Source organism: Lycium ferocissimum, chromosome 11, assembly GCF_029784015.1.
Source record: "Lycium ferocissimum isolate CSIRO_LF1 chromosome 11, AGI_CSIRO_Lferr_CH_V1, whole genome shotgun sequence".
In the NCBI taxonomy this organism is placed as follows: Eukaryota; Viridiplantae; Streptophyta; class Magnoliopsida; order Solanales; family Solanaceae; genus Lycium; species Lycium ferocissimum.
This window is the reverse complement of record NC_081352.1, coordinates 55,251,313-55,273,363: the sequence shown is the minus strand read 5'-3', so window position 1 is coordinate 55,273,363 and position 22,051 is coordinate 55,251,313. Positions and strand designations below refer to the sequence as shown.

General features: G+C 39.2%; 1 protein-coding gene across 2 annotated transcripts; it reads right to left on the bottom strand.

Annotated features, from left to right (window-relative positions):
* Positions 1 to 2,881: 2,881 nt before the first annotated feature.
* Positions 2,882 to 13,314, bottom strand: LOC132037423 (O-fucosyltransferase 35). 2 transcript variants are annotated; one of them, XM_059427937.1, is made up of 9 exons: positions 12,653 to 13,314; positions 11,790 to 11,957; positions 11,624 to 11,696; positions 11,465 to 11,535; positions 11,287 to 11,375; positions 6,406 to 6,538; positions 5,983 to 6,215; positions 3,627 to 4,103; positions 2,882 to 3,501 (listed from the first exon to the last, which is right to left on the bottom strand). In XM_059427937.1, the coding sequence occupies exons 1-9, from the start codon at positions 13,139 to 13,141 to the stop codon at positions 3,303 to 3,305; spliced, it is 1,932 nt and encodes a 643-aa protein (XP_059283920.1). In that variant the 5' UTR covers positions 13,142 to 13,314; the 3' UTR covers positions 2,882 to 3,302. The 2 variants fall into 2 exon arrangements, with proteins under 2 accessions (XP_059283920.1, XP_059283919.1); XM_059427936.1 differs by having other exon boundaries at positions 12,638 to 13,313.
* Between the last annotated feature and the right edge of the window lie 8,737 nt (positions 13,315 to 22,051).

The window sequence follows — 22,051 nt, the reverse complement described above, 5'->3', positions numbered from 1 at the left end:
GCTTTAGCAAGGTTGCTGGATCCTCTACCAAAAGGGATAGAGTAAGCCATGACAAGATTTACTTGTGAATCTCTAACAATTCCCCTCCTCCATTGTTATCAGCTATAAGACTACCATCACTGTTGACTTTGAAGAAGTTAGAGGAGGGTTTTGTTAGTGTAAGTTTTTATGATGACAATTTTACGTGTGTAGGTATAATAAGTGAATTGCACAAGGAATAATACAAGCCCACAAATCAGCCCCAACAAGATGGAAGCCCACAAAACAGCTCCAACGAGCTGGGCTCACTCAAGTGAAGCCTTCTCAACCCTAATGGAATAACGGCTCACAACCAGCTGTACCAAATCATTCAAGAAAGGAAACGATACCTTCAGCATTATTTTCCAGCGGTACACAAGTGTTCCAACGAAGGAAAGGGCATCTCCAACATTAAAAGGAAGATCTCGTGAAGTGTAACAATCTTGTTGATTGACAATGCTGCCTCAACGCACAAGGAAAGCAGCAACAGCTCCAGCCTTATTCTTGGAAATAGAATCGATAATTTCTGTTTCCAAGGATCAAAACCCTTGGGTTGATCTCTCTGCAAACAGCTATAAGAGGAGCTACCTCACAAACCTATATTCCATGCTTAATCTCATTCTCCTTGTACTCTACTTTACTTTTCATAAGCATTGTATGTCCGAGTGATTTATAGTGTAAGAAAAAAAGAAAGGAGAGTTATAATTTAGTTTGTGAGGCTTTGTATCAAAAAGATTAAGAGCGATTGAGTGTAGACGTAAGAGCTCCATTCAAACCTCGATTGTCCAAACCTTTAACTAAAAGGCTGCCGAGAGATCACCCGCACCTGGGCCAAGTGACTGATTTCGATTCACATTGAATCTGAACCAGTATAAAACTCCTGGTGTCATTTACTTTCTGCACTTTACGTTTAGTGTTTTCTGAGCAAGCAGTCGACTACTGGTCTAACCTAGTCGACTACCAGAACGAAAAATTTGCAATTCACCCCCCCCCCGCCCCCCCCTCTTGCACTTTCAGGTTTACACCAGTGGATTCTTTTGCAAAGTTTCACAGCTATCCTCTGGTCAGCTAACAACACAAGATCATCCCAGGCAAGATCATATTTGAAATTAAGAAATTGCAATCTTATAATTCCAATAGTAAACTGAGCGATCTGGAAGATGAGTTTTGGGAGGAAAGGTTTGTTGTTCCCATATTTACTGCTACATCAGGTTTCCCAGAGTTCCTGGATAATAATGATAGGAAAAATCTTAAAAAACAAGGCAGTCAAAGGGGTTAGAGACCACCAAGCATTCAAGATATGATTTAAGGTATGGAAGGCAACTCTAAGTCCAAAGTAGTTGCCCGTAAAGTGTTGGCTAAGTTACCAGTGACAAAACATGATCGACTGTCTCGGTTTGAGGGGGACATTACGCTCTCTATCTATTTGTGAAAATATTTACGCCACGTAACCCATATCTTGAGTTTGTTACCCGATATAATTCATATTTGTGTATAAAACACCTTTTATACACTTTATACAAGGTTGATACGTTATAATGTTTTCCCCCCATGTATAATATTGTATATTGGGCTACATGGCGTAATAATTTATGTTGGGCAATTTGCACGATTTCCCTTATTCGGGGGTGGTCTTTCATTTTTGCCCCTCAAATTGCTGGTCTTTAATTTTTATCCTTCACCTAAAAACCCATGGGTTCGGGGTTCGAACCCCGCTCAGTCAAAAATTTTAAAAAATTCGCAAGGCAGAGTTTGCCTTAAGATAGCAAATTCTACTTTATAAGGCAGAGTTTGCCTTGCGGATAAAAACTCTCCTTGCGTAGCGGATCCAGGATTTTCACTCAGGGGGTTCCAAAAAAACAACAAAAGCTAAATATAAAACATAATGTTCTCCTTGGGGATCAAACCTAGGACGCTAGAGACAACTTTAAACACCCTGGACCACTTGAGCTAACCTTTTACATTTGTTCAGGGTGTTCAAAAGTTAATATATTTACATAAACACGAAAAATTTATCCTATATATACACTGTAATTTTTTGCCGAGGGTGTGAACACCCTCACCACCATGTACATCTGCCCATGTCCTTAAGGTAGAGTTTGAATTCAAAACTTTGTCTTGCGAATCCAAAAGTCTGTCTTGCAATTTTGCTTTTAATTTTTGATTGAAAGGGTGTTCGAACCCAAAACCCATGGATTTTTAAGCGAAGGGAAAAAAAATTAAAGATCAACAATTTGAGGGGCAAAAATTAAAGACCAGTGTCTTTGAAGAGCAATCCGCGCAAAAAAAAAAAAATAGAGATTTATGTTGGGCAGATACAAATGGAGGGTCCTGTAATGCCAAATCTAGAAATACGACCATCAGTGAGCACTTTCTTGTGAATCACCCTCCAAGCAAGAAAGGACATTTTAAAGGGTAAGGCCTTGTGCCACAGTTTAGCAGTAAGACTTTTTTCAGGCCTAGGATTTGTCATTAAGTTCCAAGCAGAGAGATTTGCAATTTAAGCTCATTTTACTGCACTTATAATTATCCATTCAAGATTGTGCTGCTTACCTAAAGCATTACAATCAAAAAAGACATTCATATGTCCTCCGGCTCATAGATTTGCTATACTCTGCAACCACAAGGAATTAGTAAGAGCGAGACCTTCCAGCTCATGTGTTCTAAAAATTTAAGTTTTGCAGCAAGGAAAGAGTGAAAGAACATAAAGACTGTCGAAATTTTCAATCTGATACATTTATAAGCAGGACTATTCAATAGAAATAATTATATCTCACTCTCAAACTAGAGTCAACTATATGAATCATGTTACTCCGTTTAAGCTCATCTCAAGCAATTCAATAGAAACAAGGAGGCCAGGACAAATGCTGTAAGATTAACAATATAATTTGGTCATTTGTATCTCAAGAAATAATACAGTGTATATCAACCACCCACAAATCTTATCGTTTCGGCTTCGCAGGGTGCCTATACTGCCATATGTGGATATTGGCAGCTCCAGCCTCCTTGCCAAGAAAGTATCGTGGAAAACGTTCAATTAACAAAAATAACTAATGTCTTTGTATGGTTGAACGGTATACTTGACTCTGCACCAGCAGCAAATTGCTGAACTTGACCTTGATGGTCTGCATATATACAAGTCACCTGTTTCTAAACAGGGAGAACTGTTGTCCCAGTGATGAATTCTTTAGTAGAGGCTCAATCCACATGCTCTTAGAACCATTTATATGCATGGCAATACTCCCATTATGTCCCAAGCTGCACTCCTAGGAGATCAAACGTTGCTATCTGTGGGTTTTCTCGCATATACAGCCAGGAAGGGCATTAGCATAAAAACTCTCTTCCAGCTTCGGGAATTCCCCCGGCTCTCTCATATAAGGAGCCCCAGAACGAGTCTCATGAAGCTTTTTTACTTTCGAGCTGAATTTCTTCCACGAGATCTTACCATCATCAAGTTCATCAACTAGCTTCACAAAATTCATCCTGCAAAAGGATGTTTAGATGCCAAAAGTTAGGTTGAAGAAGGTACTTCGATTTGGGAATTTTTCGTAATTTGAAAATAGAAATCTGTCTAGCTAGATAGGGCTACAGATGGCAAGAATAATTACCTGTCCGGATTGATAGTCTTCTTGAAATTCTCAAAGCGCCTATGACCTTGTACTGCCTTGGCCATATTTCCATCATAGGTGTAAACGAAAACATCACTCTGAAGAGCAACAACATAGTCCAAACCAGCCAGCATGTTTTGGTGATTCTCGAAAGGATCCAATTCCTCCTCCGTTGAAAGAGTTGAATGTGAAAAGATGTTTGGGAAATTATCCAGAAGAGGTTGCATGCTTCCATTCCCATAAGCTTCACCAGCCACCAAGTAAATCCTCGTGCTAGATGGAAATCCCAGCCCCTTAAGCAAAAGGGCAGTCTCCCTGGGGGTCAATGGGCAACCACCAAGCTTTCTTCTTTCTGCACCATCAATCTCCTTTTCCTTCCAATGGCCGACCTCATAACGCATCCTACGGAGTTCTTCATCCTCTTCCTCTGTCAAATTATGACTGCATCCTGTAAAAGCAAGCATATCCTTCTCGTATCTGCAAGTAGCACAGTAAACTGCTTAGGTGAAATGGGTTCAGAAACAACAGTTCTAGCAGGAAAAGAAAATCAAAATTTATAGCAAATGCCTCTGCTAAGATAAGACATCAGCATTATGATTTGTGTGATTTACCATCCAAATGACTTCATGTCCATCAAGATAATTGAGAAACAAATTTAACTACATATATCTGATATTACAGCTTTGAAGCTACAAAAAGAAGTTCAGTCAAAGCCGTTGCTTTAAGAGTGCAATGGTCATATAAGATTAGAAACTAAAATTTAGATAGCTGTGTGCGATTAAAGCATCAAATTATGAATACTGACCCTGCAAAAGTAATGACCTCAAAGTTATATAACGTTCTTAGAGAACTTTGTCGCCTCGTTCATTTACGTAGTATAAAAGAAAAAGAAAAAGAAAAAAAATTATAAAATCCGAAAGTGACAATCGGATCTCAACCTGGGCAAGTGAATCAGTCTCAATTCTCCAGACTCCGTTATCAATTGCCGTAGAAGAAATGAATAGCCGGGGTTCCAATAGCCGGCTATCATCATCCACCACCACTTTCCGACCATGAATATCATTTCTAATGCTCTCTATGTTCTCTGCTATGGCTGCTCTTTATGTTGCCGGCAGGTAAGTGTAACACCTCTCTCTTGTATATTGTGTGTGCATATATATTAATTACGTTCACTTTTACTTGTCACGTTTCGCTTCTCGAGAGTCAAACTATATGGAATTGCAAATTATATTATTTTTATTATAGTTTTTTAACATCTAAATTTTAAATTAATCTAATTCATTTTAGCTCCGAAGATTAGTTACTCTTGAGAAGCGAAACGTGACAAGTAAAATAAAAGGAGGAAGAACGTCCATGCACATTTTCGTCTTTTTTGGTTTGCTTATTTATTACTCCACTGTTAATGTCGTGAAAAATTTATTCTTACATATTTAATAAGCTGAATTGGCCTATGCGAGCTTTACTAAGCGGAGCCATGTATTTAGTCCTGGATAAATTATGGAGGTGTCTAGATGATCATTTTATAAGTTGGAGTGTTCAATTGACACAGACGAGTTGAGGTGTCTAGATGATCATTTTGTAAATTGGACTGTTCAACTGATGGCCAAAGAAGTAATGGGGAGAGGTGATTAGATAGGACATGGCGCAGTTTCAGTTTACTGAGGACATGACCTTAGATAGGAGGTTGTGAAGGACTCAAATTAGGATAGAAGGCTAGGAAGGCTAGTAGGTAGTCTCACTTATTCTTTCGCACTCGTGGTCGTAGTTTTGCTCTATCGTTTATTGCCCTTTGATTTCTGCTTATATTTGTTGGGTCTTGTCTTTCCAGGTTGTTTTATCATGACTTCTTCGCTCTTGTTATTTCTTATTTTCGCATTACTCTGATATGCTTGTCCTTATCTGACTCTTTTGTCTTGTTTTCTCTTGAGCTGAGGGTCTTTCGGAAATAGCCTCCCTACCTCCCAAGGTGGGGGTAAGGTCTGCGTACACTTTACCCTCCCCAGACCCCACATTGTGGGATTTCACTGGGTATGTTGTTGTTGTACAGAGAGCAAACGCAAGTGTTATGCTACGTAACAATAAAGGCATGGCGTGGTCTAGTTGCCATTTTTAAAAGTATTTTGATTCAAATGAAAAATCAAACTACGCTATTACAATGAGTGGCATATCTGGTTATATCAACTGGCCTGATCCGTCAAATGAAAAAGTGGCAATCCAGAATTTGTCCTCTTCTTCTTTATCCTTGTTCGATTCGCACTACGTTCATTTTAGAGCCCTTGCTCTAATCAAAAGCAATGGCACGAACAATAATAGAGTTGTATGTTAACAGCTATGAGAGAAAGAGGCCACAACTGACCTTAAATGGAGAGCAAGATAAGGACTTCCATCTTGTCGCATCCTCGAAACCAGAATCTTTCCCAAAGTTTCAATGGGAGCTGAGTATTTTAACGCTTGGTAATTTACACGGCATCTCAGCTTCTGAATAGAATTGGGTATCCCATTGTTGGCTATCCGAGAATCAGTGTGAGTAAAATACATTACTTTGTGCTGCTTCAGAAGAGGGAGGACCTCAGATTTATAGTAACTAACCTGATCAAATGAGAGAATAATGTAAGTATATAGCAGGATACTTATCATTACACCGTAACATTTTGGAATCCATTGTCAGTTTTATACTTCTCTCTAAGGACAACTCACAACCATGTCAAAAATACACACATAAATTAGAGCTCTTGTTCTTGAACCTCCTAATTGTGCAATCAAACAGTTCAAACTTCACCTTCGACCAGGATATTGGTGTTTTGTTAAAAGGCTCAATTCCAGACAATTCTGGTGGTAATGTCTCGACAATGTGGATGTCATCCTTCAGAGTTTCAATAAAGTGCTGCCAATCAAAAAGATCTTTGAAGCCACTGCATTTAGGAAACAAAGGTAGAGATCAAGGGGAGCCAAGTCAAGAAAAGCATCTATGGTGTCACTTAAATCAAACAAGAGAATATAGATGTAAAGCATTTGTGAATAAAACAATCATGAGCACTTTGTTTATTCTATTGGTGTTGAGTGCATTGGGCGAGGACGCTGTTGCAGACCTAAAAACAGATAAATCAAATTGTCTCACATCTACCCGTTTGAGTTTTTTAGATGAGGTTGTTAACGGCTTGACGGCAGCAAAAGTTCTCGGTTCAAATCTTAGTGCAACCCCAGAGCAAAATATTTCACATGCTTGCCACAAAGAAAGGAAAGAGAAAAAGACCCGCACGTGACAGAGTATGTTGCAAACCTAAAACAAATAGAAAGTGTCTCATCTCTTACAGTTTAAACTTTAGATGAGATGGCTTGCATAATTCAACAGGATAACCGATTTTTTGTTTTTTTTTTGGGGGGGGGGGGGGGTTTGTACATCCCAAGCACGAATTAAGGTGCAATCTTCAAGAAGATATAAGATGACCCAATCTTTCACTGCAAACACTGTCAGATGGATTTATTAATATCTAGCAAATCAATAGCTGCATGTTTTCGTTACCACTGATTTGCCAAGTTTAAAACACTATAACCAAGTCTTTTATTTTTGTAGCTACTTTGGCCATTCCAATAAGAGTTGAAGTAGGCTGCAGATGGTGGTTTTGCTTCATAAGTTAAGATGGTGACTAACCTCCTTTGCAGCTCTGTTATTCATGTCTAGTGTTGGCAAATGAGCGGGTTGAAAACAGGTCATAATTAGTTAACTATGAAGCCGTGAGTGATTTAGCTGCAGCCAAGCCAAATCAGATCCGTAAATAACCCGTGAGTGACCCATATTTGCACGGTTTAAATATGGGCTGAACCCAAATTTTGCCCATTATCAATATCACTCACCCAACCTATTTATATATGGGCGGGTTAGTGAAAATTGGGTTCATTTTGCCAGCACTATTCATGTACATATCTTTTTAAGAAGTCGCCATGTGGCTAAAGAGGCCCCCTCAATCTTGGGAGAAGATTGGGTGCACTAGTTGTAGGTTATGGAGGGTGGCCCATCAGCTCCTTTGAAGAAGCAAACCATAGCTTTCCCCATCTACAACTCTCTGCCTTTTCTTTTCTTTTTTGAGAAAGTGAATCTCTTCCTAAAATTTAGCATTTATTATGGAAACGTTTTGAATATCTGCATTTTGAATATCTATGTATGTGCGTTTTGAATATCCTGCTCAATACTACAGTTTTTTTAGTACTCCCTCCACCCCAATTTATTTGAAACGTTTTCCTTTTTAGTCGGTCCCAAAAGAATGACACATTTCTATATTGAGCAATAATTTAACTCAAAAATTCTCATTTTTCCCGTAATGAAATGATTTCTAGCCACAAATTCTTTAGTTGTTTTAGACCACAAGATTCAAAAGTCTTCATTGCTTTCTTAAACTTCGTGCCCAGTCAAACACCCTCATATAAATTGGGACGAACGGAGTATATATTTGAGTACTAGTATGTTTGGTTTGTTATACTGTAATTTTTATTTAAACAGTATTGTTTTTATATTAGTTTTATTTGAATATTGAATGAGGAATCAAAAATCGGGGATATACGTTCTTTCGATTTTTTATATTTAAGAGAATATAGAGGAACTGGATATGAATTTTACCAAGTTTGTTGTGTTAATGAAGTTTTATAAAAGAAGAGAAATTGATGGTATAAATGGTTGAAATTAGACCTGCAACGTGGTGGGTAAAGTTAAATCAAAATCCCTTAAAAGGTGGGAATTTCCTTCAGTGATCTGCAGTAACTTTGAGAATATAACAGGGCTTCCACTTACTATAAAGGAGTTTCAGCTATCCCCATACACCTTTTATGCTTTTAATGTCGTCAAAAAAAGTAATCTCAAAAGAACTATCTTATTCTTTCTTCTTTCTCTACTTGGTTGCTTTTCTTTCTTCTCCCAGTTAGCTATTGAAAGTTTTTCTCTCGAAGCTAAAGGCATAAACTTGCAAGCACAAAAGTGCTTCAACTCAGGACCACCACTAATCCATTTAAATGAGAAACTAAGAATCATCTACAGACTAAAGCTTCCCCTTCAACATCAACTAACGCACCTGCCAAAGGTCATCTATTTACCATAGAATCCCAGAATCCTCATTTCCTCCAGACATATACAACAACAACCACATACCCAGTGAAATCCCACAGTGTGGGATCTGGGGAGGGTAAAGTGTACGCAGACCTTACCCCCATCTCGGAAGATAGAGATGTTGTTTCCGAAAGACCCTCGGCTCAAGAGAAAACATGGCGAGAAAAGATTAGATAAGCACAAACAGTTCAAAGCAATACGAAAATGAAACTAACGAAAGCGACAAAAGCCATGATAAAGCAGTCTGAGAAAAAGAAGCAGTAGCTACCACAGATAAATACGATAATTTTGGTACAAGAAACAACATATAGTTGCAAGAATCAAAGGACAAGAAAATGAAGATCAAAACTGCGACTACTAGTACGACGGGATACATGGGACTACCTATTAGCCTTCTATCCTAATCTGAGTCCTCCATAGCCTCCTATCTAAGGTCATGCCTCGTAGGCCGAAACCGCGCATGTCCCGTCTAAGCACCTCTCCCTAATACTTCTTCGGCCTATCTCTACCTCTTCTGAAACCGTCCATAGCCAACCTCTGACACCTCCGCATTGGGGCATCTGTATCTCTCCTCTTCACATGCCCAAACCATCTCAGCCGCGCTTCCCGCATCTTGTCCTCTACCAATGTCACTCCCAACTTGTCTCGGATATCTTCATTTCTAATCCTATTTCGCCTAGTGTGCCCACACATCCATCGCAATATTCTCATTTCCGCAACTTTTATCTTTTGGACGTGCGAGTTCTTGACTGCCCAGCACTCCGCCCCGTACAACAAAGTCGGTCTCACTACCACTTTGTAGAACTTGCCTTTAAGCTTTGGTGGCACCTTCTTATCACACAGCACTCCTGAAGCGAGCCTCCATTTCATCCACCCTGCAGTAATACGATTTGTGACATCATCGTCAATATCCCCATCTCCTTGTATAATAAACCAAGATACTTGAAACTAAACTTCCTTTCTTTTGGATGGCCTGGGAACCAAGCCTCACTTCCACGCCAGCCTCATGTGTCACGTCACTTAACTTGCACTCCATGTGTACTTGTCTTGGTCCTACTCAACTCGAATCCTTTAATTCGCAGTTTGTCTCTAAACCTCCAGCTTAGCATTCACTCCGTTGCGGGTCTCATCAATCAGGACTATGTGATCCGCAAATAACATGAACCATGGCACCTCACCTTGAATTTGTCGCGCAAACCATCCATCACCAAGGCAAATAAAAATGGGTTAAGAGCTAATCCCTGATGCAACCCCATCTCTACTGGGAAGTCTTCCGAGTCTCCTCCCACTGTCATTACCCTGGTTTTGGCTCCCTTATACATGTCCTTGATCTCCCTAATGTACGCCACAGGTACACCTATAACTTCCAAGCATCTCCATAAAACCTCTCTAGGCACTTTGTCGTAAGCCTTTTCTAGGTCGATGAAAACCATGTGTAAGTCTCTCTTCCTCTCCCTATACTGCTCCACCAATCACCTCACAAGATGAATGGCTTCTGTAGTCGAGTACCCCGACATGAATCCGAACTGGTTCTCTGAAATGGACACGCCTCTCCTCACCCTCATCTCCACCACCCTTTCCCACACTTTCATAGCGTGACTTAGCAAATTTCGATACCTCTATAACAGCGCAACTTTGAATGTCGCCCTTGTTTTTAAAAGGAACCATCGTACTCCACCTCCATTCCTCAGGCATCTTCGCCGTCTTAAAAATGACATTAAATAACCCAATCAGCCACTCCAAACCTACCCTGCCTGCACTCTTCCAAAACTCCCCAGGGATCTCGGCAAGCCCGGTCGCTCTTCCTCTACGCATCCTACGAACATCACCCTTAACCTCCTCTACCTTTATACTCCTACACTACCCAAAATCGCGATGTCTCTCAGAGTACTCCAAATCTCCCAACACAATGTCTCTGTCACCTTCTTCGTTCAAGAGTTTATGGAAGTATGACTGCCATCTCCGTCTAATGAGAGCATCCTCCACCAATACTTTGCCATCCTCGTCCTTGACGCACTTTACTTGATCCAGATCCCGTGCCTTCCTCTCCCTTACCTTGGCTAGCCTAAACAACTTCTTATCCCCGCCTTTGCCTCCAGACATATGAGACTGCATATTTCACAAGTAGAAGCACGTGCAACCACAGTCCCTAACTTGGGCTCTATGTTGTTCTTTGATGTTAGACTTTTTGTCCATTCACAAGGACCCCATACTTCTATAGTTTTGAGCTCTAAATATGGATAACAATGATCTTTATAAGTTCATACAAGCATGGAGCTTACGAAGGTGAGGGTGCAATCAGTAAACATAACACAAATGGAGAAACAAGCTACTAGAAACTACAAGGTTGCTTGGGGGATATAGACTACATGATAACAAAAAACAATCCAACACACATGCTAGATATAGTTTTGGTTATTCATACTAGACTAGACAATGAGTTGTGGGTGGTGGGTATCTTCAATAACTTTTGCCTATCAGAACCCAAAGCAAAATAACCATCAAAAATGATAGTGATGATCCTATGAATATGAATTCAATGAGGTGGTAAAAGCGGAGTACCTTTCATCTGCCCAGTAGGATGTATGATCAAGAGAAGGAAGTACAAGTGTTGCCTTCATGATTTTAGCAACAGCTACCATATCACAGATCTGCATTCTAGAATTATCTGTTCATCAGATGGAGATGATAGAAATCTTTAATAAAAGGAACTGAAGCATGAAACATATAACAACCAGACCCCAAATCTCATCTGATTTAAGCCACCATTTGCATTTATCAGAAGGTAACCATTTGTCTTTGCATCTACAACTGCCAATAAAAGCAAAAAAGGATGAGGGAAGGGTAAAAACAGTTAGAGGCCGAATAAAAAATGAATTTCGATGGTTCAGATGTTTACGTTTCTGACTCTTAGTCCGCTCAATGCACTGAGTGAAATTTTCACTATTAGGTTTCAACCATATTTCTGAGTACTGAAAAAAGGAAAAGAAAACAGCATTTAGATGTGATACTTTCTCTAGTACATTCGTAGTCTAACAGGATGGAAGATTTGTGATAGAACTTACATCTAGCATGCTATTGTGGTTACCAACAACACCTGATGCAACCATACTTAGAGTCTGTTTCACATGATTCCGTCCTCCACTATGTTCAGTATCTCCTTCCATATTTCTAAAGGCACGAGTGCTTTGATCCCTTAGATTTTGCTGACTGACCAGTGAGTCATATGAATCCTGTTGAGCAATGTCTGATCATTTTAAAAACATAACTTTACTGATGCAATCAGTCTTGATATTAGTAATCCCGAACAGCTAAATGATCAGTTGCATTTTCAAAACAAAGAAACTCATGATTAAAATCTAATACAACCCAAGGCTATCTATCTGCCTATCTCAGCCTTTTCCTTTGTTCTCTATGCAACATGTGCTTTGTTTTACATGCTTCACCTAAAGCCTGATCCTTCTATTTTATCACGATCATGTGAAATTTTTTTCAAAGAGAATACACACTATAGTGCCACATCCACGCTATCTTTGTTGCTAAAATCGGTTAGACATGTGAACAACCAACTAAATTGAAGTTTTAGCACAGGCAAGCATCTAGACGGTATAGTATAAATAGCAAAGAGAAAAGATCGACCTCTATTTAGAAGCAAATGCCTCCAGAACAGAAAGTAAACACATATTTAATTATTCAAAACTAAGCCTTGAATATCAAGCTCAAACTGATCTTGAAAAGCACCCAAAAAGAAACCAAAAGCAAACACATATTTAATCATTTAAAACTAATTCTTGAATACTAAGCTCCAACTGTTCTTGAAAAACAAGCAAAAAGAAACCAAATTTTGAACAAGGGCCAGTAATTTAACACATGGGAATCAAGAATATCATATCTAGAACTAAAAAAAAATAACCTGAGTGTACCCAACTCTATCAATAGCAGATCCAAACCATCCATAAGCACAAAACTTAACAACACCCAAAAACAAACACAACCCACAAAACACCAAGAACATCCAATGTCCCAATTTCTTCCTTCCTTTCAGTTCCAGCACAAAATCAACACTCAAAGATTCAAACTTTCTCCTCAAATGTACCCTTTGTATAACATTACTCAAATGTGAAAACTGCTTCTTTTCAACTAAAATCTCATCAGTAAGATTGTTGGCATTTGTTTCAGATGTAGGCGAGTTTAGTACATCAATCTCATGATGTGTATTCAAAGTAGTAGTAGTACCACTAGTACTGCTTGTGGTACTACTAGTGTTGTTTTGGGTAGTGTTATTGTTGGTTCGTTTAAAAGAATGGGCTCTTCGGGTCATTGGACCCGAGAATCTTGGACTGTTGACCCGTTGTGGAATGCCATCTGTGGCTGTGGAATGGTGGTGACTATGGTGGTTGTTATGGTGATGACCCATTATTCTAATTTATTTAATTTTGTGAACAATATGAATACATGTATGTTGTGTGTATTGAAGATGATTATATTGGCATTAATGGAGACGAAATGGTGGGTGTTAAGGACAAGAGATGGAAGGTGTTTTTTTTTTTTCTTGTAGCAGTAGTAAAAGGAAAGGAGAGTTTTATTAATCTTTTTTTATGCTTTATTTAAGTGGGGGATGGAGTTGAATACAAGAGCCGCCATTTTCAACTACTACTTTAGAGGGTCCGTACATGGTAAACGCGGATGAACACATCACCCGGCTTCCTCACTCGTTTATCCTTCTTTTTACTTTTAAAAAACAATTAAATCTAAAGGTGTGTTTGGTAGGAATGAAAATGTTTTCTTAGAAAATCATTTCATTAAGAGTAAAAGAAAAATTTTAAGTTAAATTATTTCAAAATATAAAAATGTATCATATTTTTTGGAACATATTACAAAAAAAAAGTGTATCACGTAAATTAGGACAGAGGGAATACTTATTTTCTAGTGTTTAGTAAGTAAGTAAAACGATATTATCCTAAGAAAGATTTGTAGATATGTAATCTAGTAAAAAAAATTATGAGGGTGAGATGGAGTGGGGATTGGGGGTTTGAGGGTGGCTGGGGTTGGGGTGGTCAAGTGTTGAGATTTCAATGTGTTAGGTGGGTGAGGAGGAGACGTTGAATATGAAATGTCACTTATGAAATTTATTTTTTATGCTTTTGTTAGAGAAGTAATTAATTTTCAAGAATGGTAATAGTTAGCAAAGATCTTCATCATCGTAACTAATCTTGAAACTTGGTTGATTTAGAGCCCGTTTGGATTGGCTTATAGCTTTAAGCTGTTTGCAGCTTATAAGCTGAAAAAAATAAGTTGGGGTAGTCCAACTTATTTTTTAGCTTATAATTTTTGATTTATAAAACTTTTAGATAAACTAAGTTAAATGGAGTCCATTATTTTTTTTAAGCTTATTTTAAGACAAAACGACTGTTCTGTACCCAAAAACTCAAAAAAGTTGAAAAACGAACATAAAAAGCCCAACTTATAAGCCAATCCAAACGGGCTCTTAGTCAATTGTTGTCATTACTGTGCACCTGTGCTAGTAGGGATTTGACAACGTAGTACGGATTGTGACTTCTACCCCAATCGTTTTAAATATTCAGAGGCAAAAAGTAAAATAAAATTATTTAGTCTCCAAGAGGAAATGAAAACGATGGCTTTACTCTTGAGTCTTGATACACTTGGAGCTTAATTAAAGGAAAGTCGTCTTTAAACGTTAATGCCGTCTCTCACAATTATTTCCCCCATTGTACATTATTCTTGCTATAAAAAATAATGACTCCCTAGTTATAGTATAATAAACTCCGCTTTGTCGTTTGTGATAAAGATAAATGTTTGTTTTGGTCCATAAAAAATTTAAAATTTTTGTTTGTTTCTCGAATAGAGTCACAATTTGATTGTAAAATATAACTTTATAAATAGAACACGTTGACCTCCTCTTTAACTTTTACATAGCTTTTTAACAGGTAATTTTATTTTCTGAAAGGGGAAAAACCGAGAACTTATCTTTATAAGAAGAAAAGTTGGACCTACCATGAGACCTCCACTTATCATATGCCGTAAAACTAGACTTTTTGACAATAGCAACTAAGGGTATTTGAACTGGACGTTGTTTTTTTGTAACGACTCGCTTGATCGTTATAATTTTTCCGGCACTTTTGTCCCTTTACCGAGCTTGGTTAGCTCACTTTTGACCCGAGGGGACCGTTGACATGCTTCCCGAGGTATTTAGATTTGATTCGGGTGACTTTTTGTGAAAATTGGGTTAAAGCGAAAAAGAGTTGACTCAAAGTTGACTTTTGGATAAACGGACCTTTTTTGGAAATCCATCGATTCCGAGAGGTCGGATGGTCATTTTAGAAGCTTCGTGTGTATATACGGTTTGGTTCGTGCGGCTCGGGTGCATTTTGAGACTTGGTTTGGGAAGTTGGAATTGAGGTATCGGGGGTTGACTTGGTCAACGAGATCTCCGTTGGGAATTCCGAGACTACGAGCGCGTTCGTAGCGTGTTTTTATGTATGTCTGTGTGTGTGGTTTGTGAGCAAATGGCCTCAAAAATTCGAGTTGAAGTGTGAAACTTAGGAAATTTTCTGGTGTCTAGTGCCCGCTTTGGAGGCACCAGCACGCGGGCGATGCTGACCGCGGTCTGTCATGCCTTTTGGGCATGACCGGCGCGCGGTCATAGGACGTTCGGGGCGGCACCGCTGGAACGGTAATCTTGTCGCAGAAGCGGGTGACGGGCAATTAGTTCATTAAATGAAGTGTTAAATGCCTTAAGTTCGTCATTTATTACCATTCCGAAAATTGAGCTCTTGGGAACAATTCTAGAGGATTCATGGAGAAGATTCTTGGTGGTAAGTCCTTCTAATCCCTTTGCTATTTCATAATCCCTAATCATCTTAAAATCTCTTTTTCCTTATTAGTTCGTTAGTAATGGAAGATTAAAGTGGGTTTAATGGATATTTTATCTAGGCTTCTAAATCATGATTTGTTGGTTGGATTAGCTTCAATAAGCATTGAATTGATGATTAGAACCCTTATTTCATAACTTCTTCCTAATTAAAGGCTAATTTGTGGATTTAAGAGATAGGGTTTATACCCAAAATTGGGGGTTTTGCTTGGATTTCGAAATTAGATGAATCCTTGAGTTAATTTAGCAATTGGTTAATGGGTTTTGATTATCCAGTGTTTAGTTGGATAATTTACCCCCCGAATTTCCTGTTTTGACCTTGTGTTCCCCGTTTCCTCAAATTCGAGGGTTGGTTTTTTACCCAATTTGAATGATAGCAATATAGGTATTGATCTTCATGATTTCTAATCTAGATCTCGAATATGCTTATACTTTCTTGATTTCGAGACTCAGCGGAAAGGAAAGGCTAAGAAGTGATTGTTGGTGTTATTGTTGTTCGGCCATCCAGGTAGGTTATGGCTTACCCTATAGTGAGACTTCGTTTAACGAAGCATATATTTAGATGATATTGTCGGAGAAATCATGTAAACCTTTGGGTATAAAGTTGGGTTGGATATTGTCTTAGGTTGGGCTCTGTTATGTGATTAGGGCTAGCCACCCCGTTGTGTTGTGATTTGATTTGTTCTATTGTTATTGGCTTGATACCACGAAGTGATGGTAATATTGGAGACTATTGATCTATCTTGTTCATGATATTGTAGTATCTTACTTGTTGACATTTGATACGAGAATAGTGTTCTATATGACTTGTGTAGTCTTTCATGATATTGTTGGTGTACCCATGCTTGGTACTTGTGATATTGATCTGATTATTGATGTTGACTCATACATTGCACACATTCTCATCTTCATGATATACAGATGATACATTGTTGATAGTTGAGGAACACTGTGATGAGCTGGGCTCGATTTGGATGAGAGTGACGTGAGGTCCGATATTCGATGGTTATCCCGGAATCGTGGTTGAGTGGTAGCAGTATCTGAGGTTGTTGCCGGACCGTGAGGTACATGGACTCCGTGGGTCCTCCATAGGTTGTGCTAATGAAAATCCTCCGTGGGCAAAGATCCGGGACGAGTAGGACTTACACTTTGCGAGTCACCCTGAGTTGTGCTACCGAGACGTCGATACTTCCATCCGGAGTATATGTGTACACGATGTTGCATTGCGTATTGCATTCGTACATCGCATGCGTATGCGTTATGTGCTATATCTATATTGTGATGATCTGGTGATTTACTTGTATTGTTTGGTTGATTGGATATATTGAGACTTGGCACGCTCGGGTTTAAGATGCTGTATAGGTGATGACGTGTACTTGGTTACGACTTGTGTTTGACTTATACTTGTTGATTTATCTAGCTTTATCCTTTATTGTCTAAATTATGTTAGTTAAACTTAGTCGGCCTATGATACAGTCTTGTGGTTTTATCTTGACACACGCCTCGCATTCTTTTATGAATGCGAATTCGAAATTGTGTCGATACACTTCGTCTCTCATAGGCCGATAGTCGCTCCGTCACCGCGAAGTCTACGAGGTGAGCACGAGACGTCCGGCCCGGCTTGCAGACTGTCTTATTTATGTCTTACTTTCCATTCCGAGACATATTCAGACTTGATGTATTATTATATTCCAGACTTGTATATTTCTAGCTAGATGCTCTTAGATTATGTTGAGTGTAGCAAGTTTTGCCTTGTCCAGCATAATTTATGTGGATGCTATGATACATATGCCGAAGTTAAACGTAAATTATGTCTTGCAAAATCTAAATTATGCAGCGCCAAAAATGGTGAGGGGAAAAAATTAAAGACCACCCAGAAATAGGGACATTTGTGCAGATGATCCACTATTAAGGGGTCATTTGGTAGGAGGATAAGTTATCCCATGTAGATGGGATTGAGTGGGATAAGATGGGATTATTAATCCCACCCTTTATTTGGGATTACGTATCCCACCTTTTATCCCATGTAGATGAGATTGGATGGAATATCAAAGAGGTTATCCCACCAACCAAACATAAGATTAATTCCAATCCCATTGGATTAATAATCCAGCCAATCCTATCCCTCCTACCAAACGATCCCTAAGTGCCTTTTTGACAACTTTCTAATTCCCAATTTAGTGGATGTATAAGCTTAATCTTTGAAGGAAAACAGAAAGGAAAGTTGATATGGTTTTCTAAAGGTAATTTGGCAACAAGTTTTAAATCTTCATTTTTTATGTTATTCAATACAAATGTAGATCGGTTATATAAAGCCCCTTAAGTTTTGAAAATACTAATTCGGGCTAATTACAATCTTAATGGGTGATTAAAGTGTTCCTAGGGTGTTAATGATACTACAACAACAACATACTTAGCATAATCCCACAAGTAGGGTCTGGGGAGGGTAGAGTGGACGTAGATCTTACCTCTAACTTGGTAGGTAGAGAGGTTGTTTCCAAAGACCATCGGCTCAAGAGAAAACACGACAAAAAAAGGTCACATAAGAGTTGATGAAAGTAAAAAAGTCATGATAGAATACTATAAATAAGCATTGCGAAGAAAGGAACAGTAACTACAACAAACTAATACAGTAATCGGAGTAGAAAAACAACATATAGTAACGTAAAAAATAGAAGGGCAAGAAACTACAAAGCTAATACTACGCCTACTAGCATAGAAGGGTACATGAGACAATGCTTTACTACCTACTAACTTTCTACCCTAATTTGCGTCCTCCACAACCTCCTATCTAAGGTCATGTCCTTGGTAATAAGTTGCAATTTCGCCATGTCCTGTCTAATCATTTCTCCCCAATACTTTTTCGGTTGACCTCTTCCTTTCATGAGAGCATCCATAGCTAACCTCTCACACCTCTACACTAAGCCTCGGTGCCTCTCCTTTGTACATGCCTGAACCATCTCAACCTCACCTCCCGCATCTTATCCTCCACCGATGCCACTCCCACCTTGTCCTAGATAACCTCATTTCTAATCCTATCTTTCCTAGTATGCCCACACATCCATCACAACACTCTCATTTCCTCAACCTTCATCTTCTAGACATGAGATTTCTTGACCGGCCAACACTCTGCCTCATACAACATAGTAGGTCTAACTATTACTTTGTAAAACTTGCCTTTAGTTTTTGTGGCACTTTCTTATCACACAAGACTGCAAAAGCGAGCCTCCATTTCATCCATCCTGCCCCAAAACGGTGTGTGACATCATCGTCAATCTCTTTATTTTCTTGAGTAATGAACCCAAGATATTTAAAACTTCCTCGTTTTTGTATGGCCTGTGTCTCAAGCCTCACTTCTAGGCCCTCCTCAAGTACTACGTCACTGAACTTGCACTCTAAGTGTGTTGTCATGGTTCTGCTCAATCAGAACCCTTTGGACGCTAGGGTCTATCTCCAAACCTCCAGCTTACCATTAATTCCGCAGCGGGTCTCTTCAATCGAAACTATGTCGTCCGCAAATAACATACACCATGGCACTTTAACTTGGATTTTTCGCGTCAGTACATCTATCACTAAGACAAATAAAAACTGGCTAAGAGCTGACCCCTGGTGCAACCCCATCGCAACTGGAAAGTGCTCCGAATCTCTTCCCGCTCTCCTTGCTCGTGTCTTAGCTCCCTCGTAGATGTCCTGACCGCCCTGTACATACGCCATCGGTACACCTTTATCCCCTACATCTCCATAAAATGTCTCTCTTTGTCTGCCACACCCCGATCTCGCTGGGGTGTGATGGGCACCCGACCCTTACTCGGAGCCGAGCGAACCCGCCGTCTCGTATTACTCACGTATTCTCTTTGGATACTTAAATCAAATGAAAATAAAATACATAGTAAAATTTGCAAAATCTTTTTCGTCGTTTTCAAACTAAACACGGTACAGTAAGCGTAAGGACCCAGTAACATAATGTATAATAAAACACATCGGCTAGTGGGGCCGTTTTCAAATCGTCACTCTGAGACTCACGACTGTCTCGCAAAGTCTCTAACTTTATTCCGGATGCCGTAAGTAGATATTCGACTCGGCAACACTCCAATGAAGTGGAGCTCGCCAATCCGATGGAACGTCTCCGTAATGGCTTCTACTCATGCGATGTGTACCGCGCGCATGAAAAACGCGGCGCCCACAAAAGGGGCGCGCACGAGCAATGTACCGAGTATGTAAGGCATGGATGGTAACATAGAAAAAACGTAATCATGTGCAACAACAAGGTATGGAGATGTAGAGTATATCATGTAATAGAGTATCCGTACATACGAGACATATCATGTGTGGGAGTTAGTGAAGTACATATGGATCATATCATGTAAAACCGTAACCTCGTACGTGGATCATATCATGTAAAGTCAGAATACATAGGGATCATATAATCGTAAAGTCGTAACTCCGTGCATAGGAATCATATCATGTAAAGTCGTGACTCGTGCATACGAGAGCCCTCGGGGGCGGATGCCATGCATGCTTGTACGGTCATATGGTATCATAGCGGCCGAACAAGCGCTCACCCACATAGCGCCGAAATACGTCGGCTCGCCCATATGTCCCGTGTCCGGCATCCCGCGTCCCGGGATGATAAACGGTTTCACCGACTGTGTGGCAATGAAACATGTTTCCCTTCCCATTCCCCTCATGTACACGTATCCCATCCCCCCCCAACCCATATACGGTATGGTATGCACGAGAGCCAAAGAAAGTCGCGTATCCGTCGGAGGGACGTAAGGTCGGAAACCTCCGATCGCAATATGGAACAACCATGGGCGCTTTGTCTCACCTCAAGGAACGATAATTATAAGGCGAGACTAACAATAAAGGATAACATCACGGAACATAAAACGAGAATCATGACATATCATTTCATATACTTTGAAACCTTGAAATAGTCATTATTCAAAAATAGCTTAACATTTCATATCGTCATATTCATGGTAAGAAACAAGATCCTTGACCTATTCGTCATATACGTTTTCCCATGTCTAGCATCATCATTGTCGTCATAAAGTCATAGTCGTTGTTTTAGTCATAAAACTTTCAAAATCGTAAAACTTGGATTTTTTGAAGAAAAATGAATATTTTGGAAAACCTTTATAAGCTTTTAAGAAGGAAAAAATACCTTGGAACCATTACTTCTAACTTTTGGGAACGAGAGCGTTATGGAAGCATTTATAAAATCGACATACGAATCATGCCATAGAAAGAAAAGGACGAGCCTTAACATACCCGTGCCGCGCCTTACAAGCTACGCTATCCATCCAAACTTGTTAGTCTACATTCAAGAGAGTTGACATAATCATTAGACTCATCACTATATACTTATCTCAATCCTTCAAACAAATTCATTTATATCCTACTTGCCGAAATTTCTAAAGATCTCCTCTAGAATATACCATCCCCGAGAATCTAACTCGGCAAATTTTAATCAACAATAATCCGGGAATTCAACCCGGCCAAACCAACAACAATACTAACAATACCAACATTAACCATAATATTTCCAACTTCAAAATAATTCATAAACATTCCATATGGTGTTTGTCCCATATTTCCATCACAGAACCATTTTATAACGATTTTATAGCTCCTTCTCCGTAAATAAACCAATATTAACACAAATAGAAAGAGATTCATACCTTTCCCTCGATAATAATGCTATATATTTACTCCTCCACCTTGAACTTAAGCCACAAAGCCTCAATACGTTAGCTAAGTCGCAACTATACGCTATCCGGACCGGAATTTGGGAATTATACCGGTTTTCGGGCAAAAGTTGGTGGTGGAAGGTTGGGGAATTTTCTAGAATATTGGGAATGTTTTTTTTTTTTTTTTTTTTTTTTTGGTCTCGATTTCTCTCGGCTGAAAATGAGGGGTTAAGCCCTTTAAATAGCCAAGCTCCGAAGTCACCGTAGCAAGATCTTTAGCACCGACTTACGTGATCACTCGTTCATCCGCGGAAATTATTTCGAGACCTAAAACTTTTATACACCGATCTCTTTATTTGCATACCCGGATATGTCCAAAACTCCATACGGTCGTATAACTTATTCAACATCCTAAACTTTTCCTTATTCCAAATTTACCCTTAACACTCCATACCAATGAAAAGATGAATATGCAACTTGTGCATTAAAACAAAAACAAAATCGGAAAATAAAAGTCTTATCCACAACTTGTCGCAATCCAACTTAAATTATTCCAACGTACAAAATACGGGATATAACACTCTCGAGACTTTATCATACGTCTTTTCTAGGTCGATGAACACCATGTGAATGTCCCTCCTTCTCTCCTTGTAGCATCGCTCCACCATCCTCTTAACAAGATGAATGACTTCTGTAGTTGAGCGTCCCGACATGAATCCGAACTGGTTCTCGAAAATAAACA